A 23,223-nucleotide genomic window follows, 5' to 3' on the forward strand; every position below is an offset into this window, starting at 1 on the left:
CTGCTTATTTGAATGCCTTAGCACACTTATGCCTTGAAATGTTTTATTTGATCTAAATCAAAGGATATTGAATTAAATCTAGTGTCATTAATGTTCAGGTTGTGTGTGTCCAGACGGTCATCTAGTCGGAGGCTCCAGTCAGGACGTGTACGGAGACACTTCGTCTGAGAGCTACAGCTCCCCCTCCAGCCCCCAGCACGATGGACCAGAGAGCCTGGACAGCGAGGACGAGAAGGACAAAGGTGACACGCGCTCACACACACACACCATTATTAGAGAGTTTGTGCTTGTTTAGGTTTTTGGATAGGAGCACTAAGACTTGTTCTCCTCTCTCTCTCCCTCTCTCTCTCTCACGCAGATACAGATAGTCACTCAGACAACTCCAGCAGCCAGGGTAGAGCGGACACCTTCTTCCCCTGCCACGAGGTTGCAGGGGGGGGCTTGCCCACCATCCACCCCCTGGCCTCTGCCAAGCCTGCTGGGGAGCCCCTCTGCCCCGAGACCATCCCCAACTTTCCCCCCATCACCTTTATGCAACCCCTGCCCTACATACTGCCCAACGGAGCACTGCCCGCCGATGCCTCTCTGCCAGTCCTGCCTCCTCCTCAGGTGGCAGCGGCCCTGGTAGACAACAAGGTTGTGGGAGGACTGATCATGCAGGTGCCCTTGGTCCTCCGAGAGCCCATGCCCACCCCAGTGCCAGTTCCTGTGCCAGGGGACACAGAAAAGAGGGATGCCCTTGCTGCAGTGCCCGTGCTGCTTCCAGGGTTTAGCTCCCCCACCCTGGGCTTACACCCCCCTGGCAGCCCTGCCCTGCAGCCCCTGATCCAGCGCTTCAAAACGGCCCCTCATAAGGCAACTGTCACTTCCGAGGGTGTCACGGCCTCCTCTGCCCACCACCCCCCGGTTGGAGCCATCAGCGTCATCGCCCCCGGCCCACCCTACGCCTCACCCCTGCAGCCAGCTTACCCCGACCCTGCCGCCAACCCCCTAACACCCTCTGTACCCAGCCCCCTAACCCCCTCTGTACCCCTAGGGGAGCCTAGCATCCCTCACGCCAAGCACCCGGGCATGGCTCTTCCCTCAGGCTTGCCTTCTCCATACATCATGCCCCCCATCCCCACCTCCATCATGGCAACGCTGGGGGCAGGAGTAGCCGGAATAGGGGTAGTGCCCACAGCTGGACAGGTTCAAGCGGTGGTGCCCCCATCCGTGCCCACCCACAACCCCGGTCCTGTGCCCAGCCCCAGCCCTGCCCTCACCCACAGCACGGCACAGAGCGACTCCACCTCCTACATCAACAGCACCAGCTGTGCCAGTAACCTCGTCGCCCAGCAACAAGTGCAACCACCACAACAACAACAACAGCAGCAGCAGCAGGCGACTCCCCAGCAACAGCCCATGTGCTGCGGGGCGTGCGGTTGCCGGGGAGGCTGCGGCACCAGCAACAACAGCCACACAGCGCCTTCATTCTTCTTCCCCCACCAGATGCCGCCGCGGCAGGTGTTCGGTGTGCCACCCATCTTCCAGCTGACGTCCCTGTGCAACAGCAGCTACCTCAGTCAGCCTCCCCTCCAGAGCAACGGCCAGGCCCAGCTACCCTTCTTTCCATCCGCCCCGGCCCCCTACGCCAGCCAGACCCTGCTGCACACACACCCCCACTCCCACTCTGACCACCTACTGGGCACACAGCAAGGCTACAGCCTCCAGCAGATGGCACCCTACAACCGCTTCTACCCGCACATGTACCCCTCCAGTGTGGGCATGGTGCCCGGGGCGGGAGGCGGAGGTGCACTGGGGGTAGCAGTCGGCGTCAACAAGAAGAACGCCAACGTCTCGTGCTACAACTGTGGGGTCAGTGGCCACTACGCACAGGACTGCATACAGCCCTCCATTGACTCGACACAGCAAGGTAATAACGCCACCGCCAGGGGCAGGGTGGAGCGGGGAGGGGCGGCCGCTGGCCTCTTCGGACGGCCCCCTCCGCCCCCCCTGCAGCACTTCCCCAAGTAGAGGTCAGCCCTCAGGACTGATCCCACCCCTCTCGATCTCTCTCTTACACACCAGTACCCTACACCCACCCACACAGAGGGCACCCTTGATCAAGCTTGGGAAGGCACACCTTTGCAGTAACCTTCCTCACCCCCTATCCCCCAAAAACAGACTATTAGCCACCTTCATTTCCATTTTCAGGACTTATTTAGAGCCAGGAGCTGCTGTAAAGGGCTCTCATCTCAGGAGACCTGTGGACATTTCTCCCAAACTCTCTGTTAGCAGGGCAAAGACAAAACACAGCAGAACAGTTAAAAATGAAAAACACAGACCAAATGACATGACACATGTCACGCAGAGGATACGATTAGGTGCAGGTTGGGAATTTGTAGACATCTCAGTGGAACCTTGTCTTTTTGCTTACTTTCTCTGAGTTTATTTTCATCGTATCCCGTTTCTTATTTGTTCGACTGACGCCCACCTCTCTGTTTTTCAGGTGGCTTTCGGCTGAAGTACGCCGCCTCCCACTCTTCCGAAGCACTAGACAACGCCGACTGAAGAAGTCTTCTCGTTCCGCCATCTTGTTTGTCACGAGCGGTCAAAGAGACCCCTCCATTTCAAGAGAGCACCACTCGATGTTTCCCTGTCATTAACCAGGTTTCCATCCAACTTTTTTAGGCGAGTAAAGTACATGTCGGATAAAAAGTTAATGACAGGCCTGATGGAAACAGAAAATGTGTCGGTAAACTTTCCAAATGTTGACAAAACAAAATACGCTAGACAAGGTGGGATCTTTTTGTGTCGGTAAAATGCGATGGTAACGCTTTTATGTGCAAATATTGATATAATAACCATCATATTGAAGTAAACTTGGAGTCACGCTATGATATGGTGTGGTCCTCCCACTATGACTCGGGGAAACAATGCAGTTTATTAGGCTACAGATGAATTCATTTATATTGAACTTCACAGGGTGGTGAAAGTGCACGGTGATCTTGATGCTCCTTTCCAATAAATGTCAAGGGTCAGATTCTGGTGACAGGAATATCGATGTTTGACTGCCGTTTAACAAATAAAAAGATTCTGGCTCTTATCCATAATAATCTCTTCATGTAGACTAGCCTACCCGCACTGTATCTGCGAGCTGTTGGCTAGAGCACACGTGCCAAGACCGGAGTAGTCACATTTTCTATTTAACGCAACAGTTTGTGACAAAACTATCAGTAGAGTTGAAAACACGATGGAAACACATTGAACTTTAGATTTATATTTGGTACATGAAAACTTAAGTGAAAAAGTGTACTGCGTCATCATACACTGATGTGGGAAAAAGTGCATATTTTCTTTATGCAGATTTTTGGAATATTCGCTTGAATATATGTCGACAATTTGATTGAAAATTTAGCTATTCTCATTTTTAGTTTGACCTTTTTTAACGAGCGTGTGCGAAGAGGGTCCTAAGTACTTGTGCCTGAGACATCACCAACATCCCCATCACAGCTGAGGGTGAAGCTGTCTCGTTTCCAGAGACGCATACCCCCCCCCCCACCCACCCCCCCCCCCTTCACCAATCCCCCAGTGGCTTTTGGTATTTTGCACTGAAGACTGGCACAAGACAGCAGCTCATGTTTACTAACTTATTTCTTATATTATTAGAAAACATTTTTTTTAAAGACACCATGTGTACGGGGAGCTTCGTAAAATTATTTTGTTCTCAGAATACATGGGGATCTCGATTAGAGTTTCATATACTTTGTCTTTTATAACGGTATATTTATACCTCATTGTTATTCGACTAGGATTTTTATTGTTTAACTGTACAGCTACAAAAGATGAATGCAAACCAACAAAAAAGTAAATGTAAGAAGAAAAAAAAAGATTATTTTTCTCTTTCGCTGCAGTGTTTTTGAATGTACATGTTTAATTTCTTAATGTTAAGGAATCTGGCAGTATCGGGGGGGAAATTCTTAAAGCATTTGCCTCTTGATATAATGTGAAACGCATATTAAGACGTTCTTAATCATCATGTCTGTCATGTAGAAGTTAAATGCTGCTGTGTTTTTATTTTTGGTAACATGCACTATAGCTACCAGGAATTCTGAAGTCTCTCAAGTGCACTGAAACAGTCCTAAATCAAACCTAGAGACAGATGTTATTGCAGCAGTGAAGCTCTATACCTTGCTACACTGCTGTCCCTCCATCCAGTATTCTCTTGGAAATGTTGCACTGCAGAGTCGAGCCACAGGGTGGTGCCATGTGAAGCATCAGTGGTTAGGAGGGATAATACTATCATTGATAACTCTGAAAATAACTTTTTTTCTTTAGCCATTTCTACAAGACTGGTGGCAAGGGCAGATGTCATGTAGCCTACCTAGACAGTCAATATGTTTATTCTTCCTTCAATGCAGCAGTGAGATCTAACTGTAAGGCATCTTGTTTGTACATTGGTAAATGTACTCAAATCGATGCACATACACACTATAAATTGATGTTTTCATGTGGAGTATGAAAATGAAAAGTGTGAACACTAAAGGAAGTGTCTGACTGGAGTTTATTGGATATCAGGATTGGTAGCCTTCCAGGGGTTGACATTAAGGGTTGCCATATTGCCTGGGGAAAGTGAACTGATCATTCAAGCTACTTGAGCCTGCTGAGGTTGCCCCATGGGGCTGGTTATTTTTGTTTGTTTGTGTGCGTGTGTGTGTGCGAGAAAACAACCAAACAGCAAAGAATTCCAGTAGCCAAAAGCTGATCTTTTCATTTCCTCCCCATTGTCTGTTTTTCACTTATTAAACAATGTATTTCGTAACTGATGTACGAAATAGAATAATTATTCCAAAATAGAAAGAATTCAATCAATCTTTCTGATTCCTATGTGTAGGTGAAAGGCAGGTAATATGTGGCACTTACTTACTGCCTGTAAATATATCATTTACATTTTCGGGCAAGTGATCATAATGTTTGGGCAACCAAAAAAATACTCCTGACTTGCCCGATGGGCAAGTGCGTTTCATGCCTCAATGTCAATCCCTGGCCTTCTCAGACAGCATATCCCTTGAGATAATTGTCAATCATTTAGAGCTCTTTCGTGTCTGTTTAAGCTTTGTGGTCTACACATTAAAATTACATATAGGGATATTACAGTACACACTTGTTTGTTTATATGAGAAGTTATGTCAATTTTTATGAATAGTCACACTTAGTACAGTTTGTCTCCAAACATTTTGTGAAAGCTTTCCACCAACTGGTGAAGTACTCTAAATCTCTTCTGCTTGATTTGATGTAAGCAGAAATTTCTTACAATTACTTAAAATATTGAGGCAAACTTGGACATGAACACAGGAAAGAAAATGTGTGGACCACTTTACATTAATCGGCTGGATGATTTGAAGAACCATGTGAGCTCGGAGGACAATTGTATATATGAACCTGCCAGTTGTACATGTTGAACATATATGGTTAAAAATGCTGTACTGTAGAGGGTACACTCACTGTTACCTTAAGGTGTATGTTTACTGTATTCTTTGATATCTACATTTTAGTGTACTGGAAAGGTCAAATATATTTCTAGAACGAATTTGGATTTTATGCAAATTGTTATGGTTTCCTGGAAATAACAGCAATAAATACAAAATGCCCCAACATTCTTGTTTATTTGTCTGTTGTAATTAGGTCCTACACTGCTTTTATGTACTTTGTTTGTACTTTGAACTTCAGGACAGTTTTATCCACTTGCATTGCCGTAGTAGTCAGTTGATGCGGAAGAGTGCGGAATGCGGAAGAGCACTTTTACAGCCCACCAGGGGGTTTACACTATTTACCACAGCCATAAAGTCATAATTAGCTATATTGTAAAAATTCGTGAAAACAAAAATGTGCTTTTTGGTATTCATTTAAGGTCTGGCATAAGGGTATCAAGTGTGGTTATCGTTGAGGTTAGGGTCAGGTTTAAAATCCGTTTTTAAGAAGAGTAATGGTAGAAATAGGTGGGGTTAATTACTGTGGCTGTGGTAACTAGTGACTATTCCCCCCCACACACACAGGGCGTGTCTGTCTTGTATATTACATATTTCAGACGGTTAGCTGAAACTTGTCTGTAGCAAACCACCCACTGAAGTCACCTGGCTGTAGAGGGAAAGAGAACTACCTGACATTGACAAATAACCATTCATTGGTGAGTAGCTGCGATACAATATTTTCTCAATCTAAAGGCACTGACTAATTTATTGTTAACCCTGTTGCCATTCTGATAAACGAATTTGCAGGTTGGTAGCGATTACTATACTCTTTTTTTTTTATAATTGGTGATCCTTATTTAGCATAAGAACTATAGTTTGATTGGCTATCACCATAAATGTAACATCAAAGAGGACAGGACATTGATCATTCTAATCAATGTAGCTGGCTAACTAGATAGCTGATTAATCTTGCCTGGCTAGTGGCAACTCAAACTCCTTTAAACCAGCCCTCCACAATGATGTACTGTTATGTTGACTCTACCCACAGTCCCTGAGTTTATATTCACTCCGCGGCCGGGTTGAATAAAGACAAAACATTAGCCTACCTTATAAAATCCATAAATGTATAATTATTGTGCAATATCTACTGGCATAAGTGCGTAAGAGCACATTTATGCTTGATCCGAAAATGTGGTCGGAGACTCGGTATGAGGGTGTGACGCTTGACGAGCCTCCAGAGGCAGGCAGAGGCCAAATTTTATGGAACACGGATGGGTCTTTGCGTGTCAAATAAGCTTGTTGACCAATCAGGACCTGAATATGACTGTACGTCACATAATTTAACGTGTCATTAAATTACGTAGTTATTACACAATCACTCGAATTTAATATGTCCCCAACGATTCATCGCTCCGTATTCTGTGACGCTGGTAAAGTTGTCTCGGGCACTTACAGTGCTGGTCATTAAAAAAGCTAACTAGCTCATGGATGCAAACAATGTTCTTCCCAAAAAACATAGCAAAACGACAATCTGTTTCAGTAGCTATAGTTAGCCAACTATAGCTAGGTTTCATCATCTAAAATAACCCTCATGTATAAAACAATTATTATTTGATTAACGATGGTCGGACCCATCTATGTGAAGCTAGCCACAATAAGGATTAGCCACAATAGAATAGTGGGCTTTGCGGTTAGCCTTCAAAATAAAAGTATGTAATTGACAGTGATGCAAATTAATACAAAGAGTCGAATTATGCCATAATTGAATAGATCATGCTAAGTGAAATTACACTGGATGTATTATACTTCAGAATTGCATTGGGGTCATACTTATTTCACTGTACAGCCTTACCTCTGGATTGTGGATCAATGACATGGGGTTTCAGTCTACTCAGTGACACCCAGAGAACATTAGCGATGTCATTTTCTCCCCAATCCTTAAATGTCTTTGCCCTGTAAAAGAAGCAGATTAGAGAACTTTGCCTATGTCGATTTATAATATTCTGGTGAGCAAAGGTTTCGTTTTCTAGGGCAACAAATAGGCTATTAATCTAATGACCAAAATAAGCTGCAAGTATATAATAATAATAGACAAGTTGACTAATAAATAGCCTACCAAAATGCTGAAAATTATAAACAAAAACATATCTAACTCAGACAAAAAAAAACTGCATCCCCTGTCAAGAAATCGTTCCGGCGTCTGACTGTAGCCGACAGCGCATTTTCTATAAATGGGTTAGAGTCGGTTGTGGGCCTCAGATTTTCACTTTATCAAATACTGTCTGTACAAAACATTAGGAACAACTGATCTTTCCATAACACTAACTAGGTAAATTCAGGTGAAAGCTATGATGTCTTATTGATGTCACCTGTTCAATCCACTTTAAATCAGTGTAGATGAAGGGGGGGCAGGTTGAAGAAGGATTTGTATGCCTTGATACAATTGAGACATGGACTCAATTGAGACGTGTGCCATTCAGAGGGTGAATGGGCAAGACAAAAGATTTAAGTGCCTCTCAACGGGGTATGGTAGTAGGTGCCAGGCACACCGGTTTGAGTGTGTCAAGAACTGCAACGCTGCTGGGTTTTTCCATGTTCAACAGTTTCCTGTGTGTCTTAAAGAATGGTCCACCGCCCAAAGGGCATCCAGCCAACTTGACACTGTGGAAGCATTGGAGTCCACATGGGCCAGCATCCCTGTGGAATTCTTGACACCTTGTTGTCCATGCCCCAATGAATTGAGGCTGTTCTGAGGGAAAAAAAGGGGCGTGCAAGTCAATATTAGGAAAGTGTTCCTATTGTTTTGTGCACTGTGTGTAGTCGGGCGGTTGGGTTATTAGCAATTGCGGGCAAACAAAACAACTGCACACCACTGATGTACATACTCATTCAAGATTTAATCAGGCTGTAATACACAAGTAATTGTTAAGAGTACATTTAAATGTAACTTTATTCAACATTCTGGCTTGTAAGGTACATTTACAACATTTTGCAGGCATTAGTTTCAGGATGTATATACCAATTAATTGTGTATTACACAGCCTGATTAATCAGACTGCTAGCTAGACTACATTAATTCTATGTTCTTTAGCCTACTTAGTCTTTCGCATCAGCCCAAGATAGCTCTCGCGATAATTGCATGTCATTGTATATAGGCTACTGTATATGACTGCTCTGTTACAATGAAGTTTAAAACCCAGTGCCCACGGATACTAACTTCTTAACCTTTCTTCCAAAGCTCTGCCAGCCTGCCTTTCCCACCTGTTACAATGGCATCAGTGTCTGTGGCCAACACCAATTTCTCTCTGGAGCTATTCAAGAAGATCACAGAGGTCAACAAAACAGGCAATGTCTTCTACTCCCCTCTCAGCATCTCCTCTGCCCTGGCCATGGTGTCCCTGGGAGCCAGAGGGAACACTGCTACCCAGATGTCAGAGGTGAGTCAGTGTAAACCATTTTCGGGGATCCCGTCCATCCAAAAACAGATACACTCAAACATAATCATCTTACTCTCACACATTAATCTCTTATGCAACTATACTTATGTTGATTAGCCTGTTTAGTATGCACGGACAGCACAGTGGTACCGGAATGAATACATATATATTTCATAAAATAGTTTGATGGACTAGTCACTATCGACAAAGGTTGGATAATGTAGCCTTTACTTTTTGTCATTACCCTGTCTAATGTAAACTTGCATCAAGGCTAGATTGGATTTTTTTATATGTAGTCACATGCACAGGGTCATTTATTTAACAGTGCAGTTCTCCGCCTAAATTGACTATAGCTTCTCCCTTACACTGGAAAGGTTTTTCACAGGGGTTTTCTGAGATGAATAGGAAAGGGTGTGGCTGACAAATGGGTAGCCTGTCCATGACAATTCACAGAAGGCTTCCTTTTAGTCAGCAGATGAGGCTTTATTTGAGTACAGCCCTACTGTTGGAGAGCAATAAAGTAATCCCTCTTATCAGTCTCTCGGTTCCCATTATCTGTGTACAGCTAGTAGACATGTAGGTGCCAGATAAGAGTTTATGGTGTCATTGGATTTTTAAAAAATATTTTTATTTTATTTAACCAGGTAGGCCAGTTGAGAACAAGTTCTCATTTACAACTGTGACCTGCCAAGATAAAGCCAAGCAGTGCGACAACACAGAGTTTACACATGGGATAAACAAACGTACAGTCAATAATCAGGGGGCGAGGCCCTGACAGTTTAGATAATACATAAGAGTGGACTAAGTCTAATTTGTACAACCTCCATTTAGCTGTCAGCCAGCAGATTTATTATAATAACCATGGAATGTATTGTCCAATGTGAAAAAGCCTTTCTGCAATATACTGAACATGTAGGTAGTGATGAAATAGCAGCAAGGTCGAGTTGAAGTCATAAAAAGGGCGAGTCTAGGGTACACAAGGGTGGGACAAGAATGCATACCTTCCTATTGAGCAATCCGGCTCGCCTAGTTTAAATAAAGGATATTAAAAAAAATTGAGCAATCTTCACAGAACAAATACGATAGGGGGTAGTCTCAATTTCTTTACCTGTTAAGGACTCAACGGCCTTCATTTACCGCCCTACATTACGTTTTGAAGGATTATTTCTGGAACCTACACAGCTCGCCAGCCACACGCACACACACAGTGTTGCCCACTCCCCACATCTATGCTGTTCAAAAATGATAACCAATTGTCATACTGACGTCCACTAGGTCCTCTGCTTTGTCAAAGCAGACAAATCTAAAAAGGCTGACCCAGGACTACTCCAGCAAGTACAAAAGCCCCAGCTTCCGCTGGCTCTGAAGGTGCTAATATAAGTATATAATAAGGAATGGGTAGCCCAGGGGGTTCAAAGAGCGCTTGTTTCCAGATAACATTGGGCTGTTGGTGAGGTAGCCATTTGGTGGGAACAAGGTACTACTATTGGTGTGGGGCAGGGCTCTTCAACCCTGTTCCTGGAGCGCTACTCTCTAGTAGGTTTTCGCTCTATCCCCACATGTATCTAACTTGATTAAGCTCATCTTTAGTTGAAGCGAAAACCTACAGCACGTTGCTCTCCAGGAAAAGGTTTGGATAGCCTTGTTGTGGGGTCTGTGTTTTCTGTCGTCTATGTGGTTTATTTACAGTACATGTGTGAAGGGATATAAACACAAATCCTCTTATAGCCTATGTACACAATGTAGTAGTCACATTTGGGACTTGAGGGAACACAAGCATATTCTTTCTTTTCTTTTTATCTATATTCTTCATAACCCTTGATAAGCTGCCGTCTGAAAACGGAAATATAAACAGGAAAGTCTGGTCACACTCAAACAAACAAAGAATTCCTTATCTGCTTTACGAGCAACATGAACGTAATCTGTGCTGGTCATGTCCAACCACCAAATGTCAAAATGACAAGTTATGCTGTTTGGATGCATTTTAATGTTGCCACTTTTTCCTGAAAACATGTCTTTATTTGGTGATGTGGTGGATGAATACAGTAAACAATGGCGGGTTTGTTTGCTAGCCGAACAACGTAGGAGTCGTGTTTCGGCTCGGGGTTTGCATGTCATGGATGCCACAGGAAGATGCTACCACAATGTCACATTTTGTAAATGTTATTTTTTGAATCCTGTCTGCAGTCCCTGCACCTCCACAAAGCTACAGATAGCGTCCATGTCGGCTTCAACAAACTCATGAGTGAACTGAACAAGAAGGGAGCCCCGTACGCACTGAGCCTGGCCAATCGCCTGTACGGCGAGCAGTCTTACCAGTTCGTTGAGGTAAAGCCCGATTGTTTACACAGTGGGTGGAGAAAGTGTGTGTCTAAGATTTAGATATTTTTGCTCAATCTGAATTGACACTAATGAATCACAGTGTGTTAGGTTAAAGGTCATTATGCATTTCATTACACGTTGGAACATAGCCTTATGACGAAGAGAGTTGTCAACAAAAAGATCATGGATAGAGTATCCTGCAAAATGCTATCATTATACTGTACAAACAATTATACTGTACATCATTGTAGACTATACACTATTATGTTAGATACTTAGGGTTTGATAAAGCAAGGATATTGACTGTTGATTTTTGTGTCTCTGGTAAATGTGACAGACGTTCCTCGGCGACACCAAGAAGCACTACAATGCCGAGCTGGAGGCTGTGGACTTCAAGTCCAATGCGGAGGCTGCCCGACAGAACATTAACGCCTGGGTGGAGAAGCAGACCGCAGGTGGTTAGATGCTGCAAGCTGTCTCCATGTGCACAATAGTATTAATATTCTCAAATTCGGTGTAAAGATCAAAGGGACTGGATTGAGAATGAATTGATCACTTTGTGTTCATATGGATTCATATGGATTCATATGGATTTTAAATCCATTAGGTGTCCATGATCTATCTGTTTGTTATGTAACTACACCTTATTACAATGTTACCATCACCTCTGTCATTTCTATGGCCTCTGTATTTTGTAGAGAAAATCAAGAACCTATTGGCGGAGGGGGTTGTCGACCAACTGACCAGACTAGTGTTGGTGAACGCCATCTACTTCAAGGGCAACTGGGAGAAGAAGTTCAAAGAGAGCAGCACCAGCGATGCCCTGTTCAAATTAAACAAGGTAGTGTTTACCCAAACGGCTTGACGTATAGAACGAATTCCCGACAAGATCTGAGGAGTGGCTTTTCATTTATTTTTCTCTGATGTGTCCGTTTGCACAATGAATGTGTAGTTACACCACTTTAGAGTAGCGCTTCTAAAGAAAAGATCTGACTTCCACTGAACTGTTGCTGTAGTCGGTTCCAGTCATCCCTTCTCTGAGTCTGTTGTGAGAGTAATGTTCTAGCTTGCTTCACTTTCATGAGTAACGGTGAGTAACCTTTGCTACAATGGTGAAAACGCATTGTAGTCACAAATTACACACAAGAAGGCAACTGTTAACAAAATATTTGGTGACTCCCTACCTTCCTTTCATTGACTACAGAAGGAGAGTAAGCAAGTGAAAATGATGCATCAGAAGGCCAATTTCCCCCTGACCTTCATCCCAGAGGCCAACTGCCAGATTCTGGAGCTGCCCTACGTAGGGAATGAACTGAGCATGCTCATCATGCTACCTAATGAGATGGAGGATGACACCACTGGCCTGAAGAAGGTAGGACTCACCTTTACATTCAACAAGATGGGCTTTGTGGCCAACACAATACACATGGAGTATAAAGTTAACTTAAATTAGAAAGCTTGTTTTAGGGTTAGCTCACACTGAAATACGTGTCTATGTCTTGACTTTGTCTCCTACACACACACACACACACACACACAACGCAGCTAGAGAAGGAGCTGACTTACAAGAACCTTGTGGAGTGGACCAGGCCTGACATGATGAACACGGTGGAGGTTCAGGTGGGTCTGCCTAAGTTCAAGCTGGAGGAGAGCCTGGACCTGAAGGACTTGCTGGCCAGCATGGGCATGACGGATGCCTTCGACCACTGCAAAAGCGACTTCTCGGGCATGTCGCCTGACAACGACCTGGTGCTGTCCAAGGTGATTCACAAGGCCTTCGTGGAGGTCAACGAGGAGGGAACAGAGGCAGCTGGCGCCACGGCCGCCATCATGATGATGCGCTGTGCCATGAGGACGCCCACATTTGTCGCTGACCACCCCTTCCTCTTCTTCATCCGCCACAACCCCACCCAGAGCATTCTGTTCTACGGTCGCTACTGCTCCCCTTAGAGGCTATATAGGAAATGGAACATTCCATGTGGAGGGAAGAAGGGCTTTTAATAGTATATACTGCAGTAGCTACATCAATACCCCATCTGTGTGCTTGATTATATGATTTGAGGTCAATGCCTTACCAAAGAATTGAAGAGTCAAGTGTATTTGTGATGAAATTAGGTTTAATACATTTCTTCCTGGCCTGATGTTACGAACAACACATTGTGCCTTATCATGATCAATGTTTCTCTACTTTCCACCTACTTCAACACACTGAAGTGCAATTATCCTCAAACATATTTCTATTTTGTGTTCTGATAATGAACTCTCCTAGTCTTCTGATACTATACTGGTGTTTTTTGTTTTTTTCAAATTAAGCAACTATATGAAAGTTTACAGGAAATAAAGATATGATAAGTGTGTGGGTGTGTGTCATTTCCTGTGTGTGCACATGGACTGGTGTCTTAACCAATGATGTATATAAACCCTGGATTGCTAATGCTATGTATTGACCAATGAGAGGCTTTGGAGCCACTGGTCGGCCATATTGGCACTCCCCAGAAGAAACAGTCCTCTAGGAATGAATGGAATTCTAAAGCATTTCAATTAAATGTTTAGAGGACAAAATTACATGTATTTTAAGTATTTTTGTTGTAGTGGGGACAGTAACTAATTTCAAAAAAATCATACTACATTTTTGTATGTTTAGCTCACATTTTAAAATGTAGGAATGAAGATGTATGTAATATAATAAATGTGGCAAAAACAAATATATACACAAAATGCATTTTTATATCTTCCAAAATATGTTTTACAACAGTGGGGGAGTAGCTTCAAAACAGCCCCTCTATGTCAGTTATCTCTGTATCCCACACATGCAATTATCTGTAAGGTCCCTCAGTCGAGCAGTGAATTTCAAACACAGATTTAACCACAAAGACCAGGGAGGTTTTCCAATGCCTCGCAAATAAGGGCACCCATTGATAAAAAAAATAATTAAAAAGCTAACACTGAATGTCCCTTTGAGCATGGTGAAGTTATTCATTAAACTTTGGATGGTGTATCAATACACTCAGTCATTACAAAGATGCAGGCGTCCTTCCTAACTCAGTTACCGGAGAGGAAGGAAACCACTCAGGGATTTCACCATGAGGCCAACGGTGATTTAAAACCATTACAGAGTTTAATGGCTGTGATAGGAGAAAACAGGAACGATCAATGACGTAGATACTCCACAATACTAACCGAACTGACAGAATGAAAAGGAAGCCTGTACAGAATACAAATATTTCAAAACATGCATCCTGTTTGCAACAAGGCACTAAAGTAATACTGCAAAAAATGTGGCAAAGCAATTCACTTTTTGTTCTGAATACAAAGTGTTATGTGTTGTATTTGCCCCAAACATTACTGAGTACCACTGCATATTTTCATGGTATTTAGTTTAGTTTATTAGGATCCCCATTAGCTACTGCTCATGCAGCCGCTAGTCTTCTTGGGGTCCACATAAAACGTACAAATATATGACAAAGTACAGAACAGTAATACAGATAAGCTTGTAATTGTTAAGGACTGGGGAATTGTTCAGGATAAAAATAAAACGGAATGGAGCCAAGCATAGACAGAATTCCAGTGGGAATTAGATTTTTGGAAAGAGTGGATTCCTGCTTTTTGGCTGACACATAAATGATCCTTTACCCATTGTCCTTTACCCAGCTTGACACAAACTGAGAATGGTTACATCTGTGAAAGTTTCGAGAAGTAGAATTGTTTAGATTTTTTGTGCATCCTCCGCCTAGATGAATCGGGCTCTTCGAGTCACACGGCAAACCTGTGGCGTGGTTTGCTCTCCGGAACAGGGCACCGCTCAAATCGGTGATTAGTGGGGTAGGATTGGGTGTAGAGGTTAATCAAATTATAAATAATATTCCTGGTGTTTGTGACACATAAATGAGAATGAGAATACCGTCTGTCTTGTTAAGCTTTGACACAGAGTTTCTAGCTGATAAAGTCATATTAGGTTATATTTGCTATACTGCTATATTTCTATGCTGAGGGCCTATGTTCCGAAAACGCTACGGAGTTTTAGATGCCAAGGATTCGGACATGTTGCAGCAGTGTGTAGAATGGAGATCCCGTGATGTGATAAATATGCAGATGGGCATAGTCAGAGGGAGTATACAGTTGGGGGTAGAGAAAACACTGTGTCTGTACTCATGCAGTTGGGGATCCGAAGTGCCCTGTGAGACAGGTTGAGATTGCCAAAATTCGAGTGGGGCTGAACGTTTCTATGCTGAGGCAGTGAATAGATTAGAGGATAGCGCAAGGGTGAGCCGGGAGTCCCCCAGTGAGTAGGCCTGAAGAGAGAGATCCAGAGAGGATGTGTTTTAGTAAGGTTGGATTTATTGCGTTTATAGCCATGGTGATCAACTGCACTGATGCAGCGGAAATCACATAAAATAGATGTGGTAGTTGCAGCAGCAGATAAATATTTTGGGGTGAGAGATTTTACTCTAGATCTACAGGGCGTTTTGAGAGGTGGTGCCATCCTCCCAGGCCGACAGCCTAGTGTAGGATCGTTTAGGCCAAAGTAGCGGGATGGGGTGCTGGGTTTTTGGGGATAGTGTATATGTGCAGGATTAGATGGTGGTACAATTTAGGATTTCCCATTCCCCTTTTCTTTTTGGGACCAAAATTTGCAATCTGCACTCCAAACTACGAAAGGCAGCAACACAGCGTCTAGTCTGCCGGGAAAGCCACACGAAGAAGAAAACACTTCCTAGTTAACAACAGGAGCAGCAGCAACTTCTATTGCTAGTCAAATCGTGAAAAGTATTACACAATTGATAAAATGGGCAAGCGATCTAGTAAGATGTGAATGTATCTAACGTCAGCTTGCTAGCTACATGATAAGAAAATGACACGGCATGGCTTCATCCCTTGCATTACCTACCTAGCAATAGTGTAACGTTAATTACAGTAGCTAGCTTAGCTGCTAGCTGATTTATTGTCGAACAGGTTGGACAACTAACGCTATGGCTTCTATCATGGAACGTGTCCTGTCCAAGCTTATGAATAAAAATGTACTTTTCACTGTGTCGTTTCTCGTACGACTTGTTTTGGTCAGTTTTGGTGTCTATCAGGACAGAACTATGGTGGTGAAATACACTGATGTTGATTATCACGTGTTTACAGATGCGTCGAAGTTCATCACGCAGGTAAGTTACCATTTCCTTAAATATTATAAATATATACATGCCTGTCAGACAGTTCAGCCATGAAATCTGTTGGTCTTCCTGGTGTTGATTCCAATGTGTTTTTTCCTTGCCAGAAGATACCGAATTTGGCTTGTTTACACTGAGCTGCACTGGGGTCAGAACGCAATCAAAGTCCCAAACTGGTTTTTGTGACATCCATATTTCAGAGAGTCCTAGCTTTCAGGAATGGGGTCATAATAGTGTATAGCCAAAACGGTTCAAACGACAGAGCAAAATTCATAGGAAGAAAATAAATTCAACATGCCACTTTGGCTTCTCTTAACAACCGTGAATATTTAATTTGATCTGTTTTCTACTTTTCCTGTCTTGCAAAGTACCAGGATGTCTCTGATTTTGAATCTGAATTTAGAGAACAACCCTTTTCGTCCTCATGCTAGCTAGCAGTAACCACCGCAGCCATTTTGGAATGGCAGTGTCAGCCAATCAAATTGTATTTGTCACATGTGCCGAATACAACCTTACAGTGAAATGCTTACTTACAAGCCCTTAACCAACAATGCCGTTTTAAGAAAAATAAGTGTTAAGGAAAAAATAGATAAGTAAAAAAGAACAAACAACAAATAATTAAAGAGCATCAGTAAAATGACAGTAGAGTGGCTATATACAGGGGGAACCGGTACAGAATCAATGTGCCATTTGATTAGATGTTCAGGAGTCTTATGGCTTGGGGGTAGAAGCTGTTAAGAAGCCTTTTGGACCTAGACTTGGCACTCCGGTACCGCTTGCCGTGCGGTAGCAGAGAGAACAGTCTATGACTAGAGTGGCTGGAGTCCTTGACAATTTTTAGGGCCTTCCTCTGACACTGCCTGGTATAGAGGTCCTGGATGGCAGGAAGCTTGGCCCAGGTGATGTACTGGGCCGTACACACAACCCTATGTAGTGCCTTGCGGTCGGAGGCCGAGCAGTTGCCATACCAAGCAGTGACGCAACCAGTCAGGATGCACTCGATGGTGCAACTGTAGAACCTTTTGAGGATCTGAGGACCCATGCCAAATCTTTTCAGGGCCTTCCTCTGACACCAATCAGCTCCTTTGTTGTTCAACGTGATGTTGCCATTCCATAATGGCTACTGTGGCTACAGCTGGCTAGCATGAGTTCGAAATAGGGCAGTGTTTCCGGAAACTAGCAGTATTTCAATCTTCTCGATGGAGCAGTGTGGATAAAGGTCAAATTTGGAGTACAGTTGCATATCCCATCCCTGCATTGATGTATGTTTTCTGACCCATATCTCGCGCCAGCTCCACGGTGTCTTAATGTAACCATGATTGCGTTGCGAGCACAATGCAGTTCAGTGTAAACAAGCGTAACAGTAGGGTCGGTATCTTCTGGATAGTTTTACCCTTGATCTTTTCAGGGACCTGGCCTGCTGAAAGCCACTGGCTTGAGAATCAATGGGATAACATTTTGGTTGGATCTGTCAATGTTACATTACTCATGCCCAAATCTTTATTTGAGAGAATTTAGCTTTATTTGAGAGAATTTTGCTTTGTTTGAGATAACCTACCAGCTGTGAGTCCCTGCTGGTGATAAGTTTGCGTTCCTGCAAAGCTACACTTTAGCAAACAGTGCTTTTTACATGTGTCGTGTAACCTGCATCATTCTGTCCTCCTGTCATTGCAGGGCCAGTCTCCATACCACAGATCCACCTACCGCTACACCCCTCTACTAGCATGGATCCTGACCCCTAATGTCTACCTCAGCCATGTCTTCGGGAAGCTTCTCTTCATCACATGCGACGTGCTCTCAGGCCACCTGATCTACCTTATCCTTCGCCAGCGGGGACTTAGCTGCAAGGCTGCCTGCCGTGTCTGCTCCCTGTGGCTACTCAACCCGTTACCGGCCGGTGTGTCCAGCCGAGGCAACGCCGAGTCGGTCCTAACAGCCCTGGTTCTGGCCACACTGCTCTGCCTGGAGCTGAGGCAGCTCCCCATGGCAGCCATCTTGTACGGCCTGGCCGTCCACATGAAAATTTACCCGGTGACTTATGCCCTGCCTATTGCCCTATCCCTACAGAGAAAGGAGAATGTGGAGGAGAGGGGAGTGGGGTGGTGGAGGAGAGCTCTTGGGTTTCCCCTCAGGCTATTGAATAAGGAGCTGTTTCTGTTTGCCGGTGTGGCCGGAGTGGTGTTCTGTGGATTGACTGTCCTGTTTTATAACATGTAAGTTTGGGCTAGCTCAGTGGGCTAATGCATACTTGAGTTGTTGTCGATGCTCCTAGTAAAGATCGGTTGGTCATTGACCATGAAAAGCTTTTCATTGTCAGTTGTGAAATCTGTTATGTCATGTGTTTGATGCTTGTTTGCTAATGGTAAATCATGTTACCAATACAATTGTCCTCATAACTGTTCTCTACCCATTTGACCATATCTAATCAGGTACGGCTGGGACTTCCTCCAGGAAACCTACCTGTACCACCTGACGCGGAGGGACATCCGCCACAACTTCTCCCCTTACTTCTACATGCTGTACCTGACTGCAGACAGCCCCTGGAGCCTGGCCCTGGGTCTGGCTGCCTTCCTGCCCCAGGCCCTGCTGCTGTTCCTGGTCTCCCTGGCCTTCCACACAGACCTGGCCTTCTGCTGCTTCCTCCACACCGCCATCTTTGTCTCCTTCAACAAAGTCTGCACTTCCCAGGTGAACATGACACTCCTCCATCTGTGTCATGTTTGAAAGTGTTGCTAGGTGTTAAGTAACGTTAAACCCATTAACATGGTATTGTGACACTGATATGACATAGATGGTAGGATATGTTAGGTTAAATGTTATGACACTTGTGTTGTGTTATCTGTTGTGTTGAATGTGACCTTTCCCCCAATCTGTATCATGCTGGTGTTGATGGTGCTTTAGCATGATAGCAGTGTTTTTTTGTTGTTGCATTATATTGGTTGAAAACCAAGGGCGTGCATACTGTAACATCAAATCCATGGAATGCAGCTTGTGGGAATGTTATGATGCTCATAGTATGTTTTGTGTTGTTTTTTTTGTAGTACTTCCTGTGGTATCTATGTCTGTTTCCTCTCGTCCTACCTCGACTGACCCTGTCACCAAAACAAGGAGTAGAACTCTTGGCTCTCTGGTTTGCTGGACAGGTAGGTGCAGCATCATTGGTTGATTGTATCTAGATTTCTGTCCAACTGGCGACAGATTTTCAAGTGAATATTCTAAAATCCAAATTAAAAAAACTATGTACATTTTCCCACCAGATATGTTTCCATCAAATTGACATGTTGCAGATAAAAGGCTGTGCGTGTTGACGTAGTGCACATAAAGCATTCATTTCACATTAAATTCCCATGTACCGAATTTAAAAAAAATCCAAGTTAAATGGGTTTTCCTCACATTTTCAACTCTGAGGTTTTTGTCACCAAAAATTGTACGTAATATAGCGAATGTGCCCTCTGGTATTGGGACGTGCGCTTTAGCCAACAGCTCGTAGATACAGTGCGGGTATAGCCTGCCCTACACAATGAGATGAGGCTATTATGGAAAAACGGGGGGGGTCAAATCATGAAATCAGATATATTAAGGTCGGAAAGTTCTCTAGAAAGATGACAGAGTTTCTGACTTAATTCCGTTCACTAACATTTTTCCCAGTCAGAGCTAGTTTACTTCGATTATATCAATATTTGATATATATATTCGATATATTTATTATATCAGTCTTTCCACTGCCATTTCTCACACAATACATTTTACCAGTGGTGGAAAAAGTACCCAATTGTTATACTTGAGTAAAAGTAAAGATACCTTAATAGAAAATGACTCAAGTAAAGTAAAAGTCACCCAGTAAAATTCTACTTGAGTAAAAGTCTAAAAGTATTTGGTTTAAAATATACTTAAGTATCAAAAGTAAATGTAATTGCTAAAATATACTTAGGTATTCAAAGTAACAGTATAAATAATTACATTCCTTATTTTAAGCAAACCAGAGAGCACCATTTAAAAAATATATATATATATAATTTTTACGGCTAGCCAGGGGCACACTCCAATATTCGGACATCATTTACAAACGAAGCATGTGTGTTTTAGAGTACGCCAGATCAGAGGCAGTAGGGATGACCAGGGATGTTCTGTTGATAAGTGTGTGAATTGGACCATTTTCCTGTACTGGTAAGCATTCAACATGTAACGAGTACTTTTGGGTGTCAGGGAAAATGTATGGAGTAAAAATACAATATTTTCTTAAGGAATGCAGTGAAGTAAAAGTAGTCAAAAATTTAAATAGTAAAGTACAGATTCCCCTAAAAACCTATATAGTACTTTCAATTATTTATTTTTACTTAAGTACTTTATACAACTGAATGTTACAGACACAAATAAAGATCCCACTTTCTCTAGCGTATTTTGTTTTGTCGACAAAATTAGCTGTTTCCATCCAGTCTGTAGTGACATTTCTTATCCGATGTACTTTACTTGCATAAAAAGGTTGGATGGAAACCTGGTTATAGTCCCATTATATGAACATAAAGGGCTTCAAAAAGAGACCCAATCTAACTTACTCTATACAGTATTACCAGACTAACCAACATGGCTCCAATATTATCAAATGAAACAGTAGCTCAAAAATTCCCCCAAAGTTAGTCATTATAATATTTATTAAAAAAATACATAATGTGTCAGATTATAGCTTGCATCATATAAAATGACTTGTCATTGAAGTTGTATAGGCAATATACTTAGGAAAATGTGTTTAGGAAATGTTTTCTTCTTTTGTCTCAGGGTATATGGTTGGCCCCTGCGTACTACCTGGAGTTTGAGGGATACAACACCTTTCTGCTCATTTGGCTGGCTGGACTGATGTTCTTGATCATTAACTCATTCATAATGGTACAGATTATAACCCATTACAAACCACCAGACACTACGCAGAGATTGAAAGCAGAGTGATATCCGGACAACTACTTGAACACTTAATTCTACGCTCCTTGGATGTAAGGGATCAAGTGAAGACAATTCACTAGTAGACAACGTAGTTGCTGATAATTGCAATGCATTTGTTATTTTGTCTGTATGGGAATTTTGTATATATAAAACAAAAATACCTGGCATGGATGTCTATTCAATGGATGATATTGTATATTGGTCGTTGATGTTTCAGTTTGGTAAAACATTTATATCTATATTTTGAAACTGTACGTACACAATTTTGCAGAATTGATACAGGCTTAACAGCTTTTTCTACCCAGTAGTGAACTAAGTGAATATAGTACATAGAAATAAAGCAGGGTGCCTTTTAAATGAAACGTATCAGAAGGTGGCAGCATTTAGCTGATAACGGCGCTAAAAGAGGCTGTATCCTCAAATGCCCCCATCATAGTCAAGGAATTCAGCCATGAACACAACTTGAAGACAAACAATAATGTCTGCTGTTATTTGTTACTTTAAGATCATGGAGATTCTTACTTTATAATTCTGCTCTATCTTTGCCTTCTACATATTGTTTAAAGAGAGACTGTGAGATTCTGTTATTTCAGCCCATTTCAATTCTACTTACCCAGAGTCAGATGAACTCGTATATGTAATTTATGTCTCTGCTGGCTTAGCGTTAGTTTCACGAGCAATGCTACTGTACCTGTAGACTTCCAGTCATTTGCATTGGCTTGTGAAACTACCGCAAACTTCCTTCATACTGCACACAGATGCATAAAAATGGTATCCACCAGTTCATCTTACTCTAAGTAGAACAAGGGCCAAAATGCCAGAAGGTCATGAATGAGGCACAAGCAAGGGTGAGTTTACACTCCGTCCCTTGGGTTATGACCGCTGACTTAGTGACCCCTAACAGAGTTGTGTTTGTGTTCATGCTTGTGCGTGACTTGGCTGTGAGTTTGCATTCCCACGTCATGAGTCACACCTATTGCACTCAGTGCCCTCTCTCCACACCCACCCACCAGCCAAACCTAACCCGCACCCAATACGTCTCCAATGCTGTTTCATTTAGCCGCCTCGCCTAGTTGAACCTCCTCAACAACGCACAAAACATCCTGCTCAATAGGGAAACACTAAGTTCGGTTCCTTTAATCTACCGTGTTTACCTGGTAATGAGGGCTCTCTTTAAGCACTGACACATTTACTCCAGGCCCTGGGTGGGTTGCGTGACTAGCTCCCATCTGCTGGAGTCTGGGGTTGTGACATCATCCCCAAGGTCCTTGCTCATCAAGACCAACGACAAGACGGGAGGGGCGGTGGGTGTGACCAATTAGAGCCAATGGTGTAGGGAGTAATGACTAGTGGGGGCGAACCGGTCACGCAACCCTCGCTGGAAAAGGATTAAGGTCTCATTGGTCTCCATGGATCAACCTCCTCATCCTCCTCCCCCTCCTCTATACAGCTGTCAATGCACATCAAAGGTTCTCCTTTGCGTCATTGTTGCCCCGAGCCCCATGCCTTTCTCTCTGCTGTACTGAATTGCACAGCCTCCTCTGCGCAGTCAGTCATGCGCAGTCAGTCAGATGTCGTGTCACAAGGTCGCCTGCGTGCTGACAAGGTTTAGGATTAAACATGTTAACTTCTATACAGCGCATTTACACTCGTATCACCGCAGAAGGGTGTGTCTCTGACAGACTTGGATCTTTTATATCCTTGAATGCTAAGTGACTCTGATGCTATTGTCACAGATAGTGATGTACTATTGTAGCTGGAGGGATGATGTGTAGCACACAACTCATTCTCTCATATAGTCCCTTTGTTTCTCAGTGACAGCTAGCTAATGGTGCAACTGCATACTACTTGCTGTATGTGCCACCATTACATGCTAATTAATGTCATGGTAGCTTATTATACTGAACAAAAATATGA

The 23,223-nt window shown here is 43.1% G+C and overlaps 3 protein-coding genes across 30 annotated transcripts in view; all 3 read left to right on the plus strand.

The window, feature by feature from the left end:
• LOC110489808 (zinc finger CCHC domain-containing protein 2) overlaps positions 1-5,634 on the plus strand; it is a 65,669-nt gene extending 60,035 nt beyond the window's left edge. For 6 of the 27 annotated variants that reach the window (XR_016486594.1, XR_016486596.1, XR_016486602.1 and 3 more), the window contains 3 exons: positions 99-242; positions 359-2,369; positions 2,489-3,869. Coding sequence is in view for 16 of the 27 variants with exons in the window: in XM_090199634.1 (XP_090055760.1) it covers positions 99-242; positions 359-1,912; positions 2,489-2,550 (1,760 nt within the window). In the remaining 11 variants the exon portion in view is untranslated. Of the gene's footprint in view, positions 1-98; positions 243-358; positions 2,370-2,488 lie in introns of all 27 variants that reach the window. The other 21 variants (XR_016486598.1, XR_016486600.1, XR_016486599.1 and 18 more) reach the window with 5 other exon arrangements.
• A 119-nt stretch (positions 5,635-5,753) lies between these two features.
• Positions 5,754-13,566, plus strand: LOC100136251 (leukocyte elastase inhibitor). 2 transcript variants are annotated; one of them, XM_021562188.3, is made up of 8 exons: positions 5,754-6,166; positions 8,689-8,887; positions 10,163-10,255; positions 11,075-11,215; positions 11,547-11,664; positions 11,908-12,050; positions 12,414-12,581; positions 12,755-13,566. In XM_021562188.3, exons 2-8 carry the CDS (start codon positions 8,720-8,722, stop codon positions 13,157-13,159), a joined length of 1,236 nt encoding a protein of 411 aa, XP_021417863.3. In that variant the 5' UTR covers positions 5,754-6,166; positions 8,689-8,719; the 3' UTR covers positions 13,160-13,566.
• Positions 13,567-15,231: 1,665 nt separating this feature from the next.
• Positions 15,232-21,473, plus strand: pigm (phosphatidylinositol glycan anchor biosynthesis, class M). The gene is made up of 5 exons (XM_021562736.3): positions 15,232-16,362; positions 18,043-18,581; positions 18,798-19,056; positions 19,410-19,511; positions 21,145-21,473. The coding sequence occupies exons 1-5, from the start codon at positions 16,180-16,182 to the stop codon at positions 21,310-21,312; spliced, it is 1,251 nt and encodes a 416-aa protein (XP_021418411.3). The 5' UTR covers positions 15,232-16,179; the 3' UTR covers positions 21,313-21,473.
• The last annotated feature ends 1,750 nt before the right edge of the window (positions 21,474-23,223 follow it).

The sequence above is a fragment of the Oncorhynchus mykiss genome, chromosome 15 (genome assembly GCF_057628025.1).
Source record: "Oncorhynchus mykiss isolate SJ-2025 chromosome 15, ASM5762802v1, whole genome shotgun sequence".
NCBI lineage: Eukaryota > Metazoa > Chordata > Actinopteri > Salmoniformes > Salmonidae > Oncorhynchus > Oncorhynchus mykiss.

Bases quoted from the DNA above. Each gene is read 5' to 3' on its own strand.
- LOC100136251 (XM_021562188.3), top strand. From the start codon at position 8,720: ATGGCATCAGTGTCTGTGGCCAACACCAATTTCTCTCTGGAGCTATTC. The intron at 11,665-11,907 runs GTGGTTAGATGC...TGTATTTTGTAG, and splicing joins GGTGGAGAAGCAGACCGCAG to AGAAAATCAAGAACCTATTG. The intron at 12,582-12,754 runs GTAGGACTCACC...CACACAACGCAG, and splicing joins ACACCACTGGCCTGAAGAAG to CTAGAGAAGGAGCTGACTTA.
- pigm (XM_021562736.3), top strand. From the start codon at position 16,180: ATGGCTTCTATCATGGAACGTGTCCTGTCCAAGCTTATGAATAAAAAT. The intron at 16,363-18,042 runs GTAAGTTACCAT...CTGTCATTGCAG, and splicing joins CGTCGAAGTTCATCACGCAG to GGCCAGTCTCCATACCACAG. The intron at 18,582-18,797 runs GTAAGTTTGGGC...ATATCTAATCAG, and splicing joins ACTGTCCTGTTTTATAACAT to GTACGGCTGGGACTTCCTCC.